This window comes from Ochlerotatus camptorhynchus, unplaced genomic scaffold (genome assembly GCF_037179485.1).
Source record: "Ochlerotatus camptorhynchus isolate MF236.1 unplaced genomic scaffold, CSIRO-AGI_Acam_v1.1 ptg000330l, whole genome shotgun sequence".
Taxonomy (NCBI): domain Eukaryota; kingdom Metazoa; phylum Arthropoda; class Insecta; order Diptera; family Culicidae; genus Ochlerotatus; species Ochlerotatus camptorhynchus.
Genome location: NW_027040818.1, coordinates 13,152,977 through 13,159,720, shown reverse-complemented (window position 1 = coordinate 13,159,720; position 6,744 = coordinate 13,152,977). Strand labels below are relative to the sequence as shown.

Genomic DNA, 6,744 nt, shown 5'->3' with positions numbered 1-6,744 from the left:
ATGAACGGTGCGTGGAGCAACGAGAACATCGAAAACATTATATATTGGCCGATGGAATGGTTGGTGTAGCAGCCACCGCCATGGATGTATTCGAGCAGTTCGAATGGTCGGATGGTATAGTTTTTGTTTGATTGTTGACTTTCCGATTAAAACTCAAGCACCGTTTGTCGTGACCGGCCCAATATTTCCAGCGTCGGCCACGGCTACACGAATTAGCGATGCAGCTCCCACGGCTGTGGCTGCTTCCAATGCTGCTGCTGCTGTTCCTTTTGCTGGTCCGTCTCCTCCAAAAGTCGTCAGAAAAGACGGACCAGCAGCAGCATTGGAAGCAGCCGCAGTCGTGGGACCTGCATCGCTAGTTCGTGTAGCCATGGCCTGAAACCTCGGTCAGGTCAAGATACCGCTGTCAGCAGTTCTTCGTTTAGGAGAAAATGTGGACGCAACTGCCTTCACGGGTGTAACGATTGTGAGAATCCATGGTGAGACTTTGTTGAGATTCACGGTTGTGTTTTGAAAATAATTTGATTATATTGCGGCAACATCAATAGCAAATTTTGACACATGCAAACTGCGCAGGCGCAGAAAAATTTCAGTGTTACCAGTAGCTTTAAAGATCATAAAAAAATGTAACCATGGGTGCCAAATAGCTCCAATGACTGCACCCGGGTGTGCCCAAGTTTGATTTTGACACACTGTGTAGAGTGACCAACCCCTTGATCCGCTCCGGGTTTTAATTAATTTGAAAGTTGAGTACGCGAAGCCCCTCCAGTCTTCCCGGTAGTGCACCGACTCTGAGACACAGTTCGTAGAGTTTCATGCTGCTGAGTCGTTGTCGGGCAGAACATTAGTTTCATACAGTATGAGGCAATGGCGGCTTATTTAGGGTTATCAGGTCATCTACGCCATTCCTCTTCTCCTCATCCCACTTCATGGATTGGGAGTTTGTTGCCACTTTTTTAGATTCTTTTTTTTTATTAATTAATTTATTTGTACAGGCTCAATCGAATAAACTTTACAGAGCCAAGTTATCATTTGCGTTATACATAATTGATGTCTTAAGTCTAGATTTAAAGGAACTGAACCGATTACTCGCGGTCATTTTTTTTTAGATTCTACCACCCAGGATATAGTCCTTTTTTTCCATATCAACTGTTAGGCACATTTTGCTTCTACCAACTGGCTTGCATTCAACACCCATTCAGTCGAAAGTTATAAATCTGAAAGATTATATGTTATAGATTATAAGTTTTCTTTTTTAATTGATACTTACATCGAGGTTCATCACTGAAAACTGGAAAGCACGTCAACTTACTTGCTTGACAGCATCGGTATCAACATTGTTTTCAATATAACAATTAGGTTGCTATGTGTATATGATATTGAGCAACGCTAGTTACTCAGAGTTACTCAAAATTAACTCCGATTTCACTCATGATCGAAAGCTCCAGGATTCTAGGATTCTAGCGATGAAGATTTCTACGGATATGAGTCAACCTGTGATGATTTTCATAATCAAACGACCAACGATGAAGACCAAACTCTGGAGGAAACTGAATCAACCCATGGATAGAAGGAGAATGATGTTGACACTCCAAGACGGGCCGAACGTGCAAATAAAGGTGTACCGCCGAGTCGTTATCAAGATGTAGTCACACTGGTAACAGAACATCGAAATGAACCAAGCTTGTACCAGGAAGCCATGAATTGCTCCGAAAACGATCATTGGAAACGAGCAATAGAGGAATAGATCGAAACCCTTCGAGAGAATGTCACTTGGAAAATTCTCAGACTCCCTGCAGACAGGAAGGCCATCGGAAGAAAGTGGATTTTAAAGAAGAAACTTGAGCAAACGACTCTTCGTACCCTTATGAGTGTCGCTGCACCTCATAAAGGGTGTCCAACATCAAATTGCATCACGGAAAAAACGCTGTAGAAAATTACCCATTGGAAAATTTGGTAAAAACGAGGTATTTCCACGATGGGAAAAGTGGTTTCCCTAACACAGTCGCCGAATATTGATACCGAACACACACGTAATCCTACGTCAAATCTACGGTCTTGTCTTGGATACAACCTCTTACTTTTTATGTAACCGATAGCCACCATCTTGTGTTTCAAAATGGCGTCAAAAATGGATTTCCGATTCCAACACGTCCCTCTGATTCCAAAAATACCCATATTGTGGGGTATTTGACAGTATTGTTCAGCTTTTCTGTAACCGGATGCCACCATCTTGGATTCCAAAATGGCGTTGACACAGATTTCTGGTTCCTACACCTTACCCTAATTTCAGGAGTATTTTTCAGTTTTTCTCTAACCGGAAGCCAACATCTTGGATTTCAAAATGGTGCCAGGCATGGATTTTCGGTTCTAATACGTCACCCCGATTCTAAAAATACCCATATTGTGAGGTATTTGACAGTATTTCCCAGTTTTTCTGTAACCGGATGCCACCATCTTGGATTTCAAAATGGCCCCCAGTTTGGTTCGTAAATGGAGGTTCCAGTCCCAGTGTATACAACTTTGTCTCAAACGTCATTTAGATCAGATAAGCCGTTTTCGTGCTATGATTTATTGAAAAATATCGAATACGCCAACTTGGGACATTGCCCCTATGCAGTCCATCATAGTTGTTTGGTGCTGCAAATAATCACATTCGATGCCATCTAGCAACGGCCCAACTGCAACGGAAAACGTTGATAACTAAGCGAAACGCGAACGAATCTCTAAACTGATTGCACAAAGTCATACTTCCATATTCCGCTTTAACGATCAATGCAGTTTCTGATTAATGCCTTATTGACACTTGGCAATATTAAACCAGATGAACCTTATAATTGATGACTATACCTCTAGACCGGTGCACATGACAAACAAGAAATGATTACACGCGTGCTGCTTGACAATTAAACAACACCTTCAATTAAACCCCTCTCCTCTCAGCCCAACTACTACTCACCTATGCAATTCCTCGGCCCCGCACTGAACGGTACGTACGCGTAGGGGCTCCTCCGTTCGATCTGCTCCGGCAAAAAGCGATCCGGATCGAACCGTTCCGGATCGGGAAACTGCTCCGGATCCCGATGCAGATCGTAGATTTCCACATTCATAAACGATCCCTTCGGAATGAATTTGCCATCGTACCGGACGTCCTCGGTCACCAGCCGGGATATGAATGGAACCGGTGGGTAGATCCGTAGCGATTCCTTGATAACACGTTCCATGTACTTGAAGTTGTTGTAATCCTGCAGGGTTAAAGGATCGTCGGGGTTCGATCGATTGCTGTCGATGATGGATTGGAGTTCATCGAAAAGACGCTGCTGAACATCCTGGTGGTGAGCGATCAGCAGGAAGGTGAATACGAACGCACTCCCGGTAGTGTCGTGACCTTCGAAGGTGAACGTGTCGACTTCTTCCCGGATGCCTTCGGCGTCGATTTGCTGCTTGGCTTCCGCCAGCAAAAGACTGTCCAGCATGGCGTAGCGCTGCTTGATGTTGGTGTAGATATTCTCTTCGGATAGGGAGTCTACGTTCGGGACCGTCGCGTGGAAGATATCCCTTCGCTGTCGGATGATACTGTTGGTAAAGGCATGGACCGGTTCGAGGATTTTATCCAGATGAGCCCGGTATCCGAACGCCTTGTAGATCCAGTCTTCGAACAGCAGGGGGTTCATCAAGCGTTGCTGAACGATTCTACCGACTTCACGGATGTTATTCTTGTACAGCTCGGCCAGTGCCATCGTGTCCAACTTAAAACCCATTGCCGTTTCTGTGTAGATTGTGGAAGAGTTAGATCGATCACTTCAACCCTATCCGAACTTACCGCAAATGGTATTCAGTGTGACCTTGGTAGACAAGGGCTGTAGAGCTGTGGTGAGCCCCTTCCCGGCATCTTCATCCAGTTGCGTTACTAACTTCCTACACTCGTCATGGAACGTTTGCAGGAAGCTTTGCAGAATGTTGAAGTGAAAAGTAGGCGTCAAAATCTTCCTTCTCTGGTGCCACTTTTCTCCGGTGCTGTTCAGCAAACCATTCCCAATGAACGGGTAGGTCAGCTTATAGATCGGACTCTTGGTGATTAATCGGGAACTGGAAAGCAGCATCTCGACGTCTCTGTGGTGGATCGCTTGCACAAACAGAACCCCCCGTATCAATAGGCGATACGTTCGTCCGTTGAACTCGTGAGCCCATCTTCGTGCCTGTGCAAATGAACCGGTTTGATTCTTGAACAGTGCCGTGAAGAGATTCTGAATGATCGGATACACGGTATGGCCGGGAAAGTGGGTGGCCGCTTTGAAGCTCGCTAGCGACCGGAGATAAATCTCGTACAGTGTAAGCACTAATAGGAACAGTGCCAGGAGTGCGCCAAGAACGTGCATCGCGAATGGACTCTGGACCAGAACTGCGACCGGATTGTGTTTGCAGGAATTGGCTGAGTCTGAGATGATGCATGGGGAGCACAATTTGCAATCATTATAAACCGGTCGAATGTGTATAGCAGCAAACGGGGGCTAGCGATTAACCTATCCTGCGAGGGAACTGGCGATAGTCAATTGTTTTGGTTTATAGTCAATTCGTTTATTATCGGGGTTGGAACCAGTGCGAAACCGAACTTTTTGGCAGTGCGAACCTCAATCTGAGGTAGGCTTTAAAACCAAACGATCAAACATACGTTTGTCATAAAACAAGCAGACCCAATCTTGATACCCGATCCAGGTTGGAGCTGATTTTATAAACGAATTCGCTGTTAATTTGTTGTGATCGCGAGAGCTTTTAATACACGGGAGAGCTATCGGCTTACAATGTGCTGCTGTGTGTGGCATTTTGCAACGTGCGTGGTGCTGTTGAGGTTATACAGATTTGTTTAACAGTTTATTAATCTTAAAATAGACACTAGGGGAAATTGCTCTAATGTTGGCCTATGGATCTAAGATTGGGCCCATCGCTAAAAATCTGCTATCTAAATGAACGCGTCATTGGGACGGTACTAATGGATATTTTTGGTCGCTATTGAAAATTTAGTCGATTGCTGAATTTGTATGGACCTAACTTAGGGGCATTTAGGCCGACATTACATCCATTTCCCCTACCAGTCATAAGCGTCATAAGTATGGAATCGCGCAGAAAAGTGTGGCAAAACACATTATAGAGCTGGAATTCGGGCCGGAACAGCCTTTGTAAACAATGACTTCTTTCGTAGATTTCCAGAAATTCAAGGCACGCCTACACAAACCAACATATCCATCGGGTAGGAGAAGTCTTACTCTACTTGATGGTCATGTAGATTTGCCAGGGAGGGCTATGACTTTCGAGAAATCATCGAGAGAAGCCAATGTTTACAAAAGCTGTTACGCCCTAATTCCATCTCTATCCAGATTTGAGTATTGTATCTCCTTGAAAAGTTTAGCATCACCTAGAAACAGTTCCATTTATAATGCTATATCCTGAAATCCTGATTACCTATTTGCAAAAGTTATTTCACTTCAGCAAAGTTGTTCCGAAGGGCAAGGGCGTCTGGAATGGAGACAGTTTCGTTCGGAATTATGTCGTTACGTGGCGCAAGTGTGCATGCAAAATTTAGCATTGTTGGATGTTTTGTCACATGATCCCGAACACCTAGAGCTAGAGTCTTCACCAACGTAGTTCAGAAGACCAAAGGCGATCGGAAGATAGGCATTAGACTGATGCAAAATTTGAAATTTTCGCTCCACAGTTCGCTCCCAAAATTTGAATTACTTTAGTAAGAAACTGACTTGGCACAAACTATTTCAAGTTTATATGGGAATTACTATGGTGAAACTTATGTTTTTGTACATATCTATGTACAATTCACCACATCACTATGCTTTTAAAAATGATAGCAGTGATTGTAGCTAATTTTCTCAGCTACAACTTTGTTCAAACCTACTTTTCAATCAAATGTAAGGAACAAAAGTTATTAATGATTCAAGTCACTGATGTCTTATGATTATGCTCATTCAACTGTTCAGCAGGCAACATTGGTGTTTCTAGCGCGTAGAATAGAGATTGCTAAAGTATGATTGTGTCAGTGATTTGTTTTCATCGGGAAAATTTTCCGCTATGAAGTTTTTTTTTCGATGAAAACATTTTGCGTATACGTATACGTGACGTAGTGTGCGTACGATAAACGTCAGCAATCCCTATAGAGCACAAAAATCATGGCTACTATGTCACACTGCAGAATACAGTGTTGCCCACAGAAAAGCTGCTTGCTTATGCCATAGGATTATCAATCTCTTAAACAATTAATGACAATTTAATTTGACATTTGGCTGAAAAACAATATTCCGCAAAGTTGTAGCTTAGAAAATTTCCCGTAAGAATAGTTATATAAATTTTCGAAAAAGCAATATGGAAAATGGGTAGAAGACAATGAACAAAAAGTTTGGTTTTCCCACAGTAATTTCCATATAATACAAACGAATAGTTTGTGCCAAGTCAGTTTCTTACCAAATGAGTTTAAAATTTAGGAGGCTAAACAGGACCTGATTTGAAACCGTTTAAGCACTGTGGAGCGAAAATTTCAAATTTTGCATCAGTCTAGTAGGCATTGGTTTGGAATTATGGGATGGCGCTAGTGTCCATGTATAATTGATTCCAAACTTTCTGAAATTATTCAAACTTTTCTGAAGTGATTCAGTACTTGCAGAAGTGATTTCAAACAATTATTTATTTTATAGTTGAAGATGCTAATTTCAAATAACAGACTGTAGTGGTAATTTT

The 6,744-nt window shown here is 42.8% G+C and overlaps 1 protein-coding gene across 1 annotated transcript; it reads right to left on the bottom strand.

The window, feature by feature from the left end:
• Positions 1-2,951: 2,951 nt before the first annotated feature.
• Positions 2,952-4,428, bottom strand: LOC135708417 (probable cytochrome P450 4ac1). Its single transcript, XM_065230519.1, has 2 exons — positions 3,824-4,428; positions 2,952-3,769 (listed from the first exon to the last, which is right to left on the bottom strand). The coding sequence occupies exons 1-2, from the start codon at positions 4,377-4,379 to the stop codon at positions 2,952-2,954; spliced, it is 1,374 nt and encodes a 457-aa protein (XP_065086591.1). The 5' UTR covers positions 4,380-4,428.
• Positions 4,429-6,744: the final 2,316 nt, after the last annotated feature.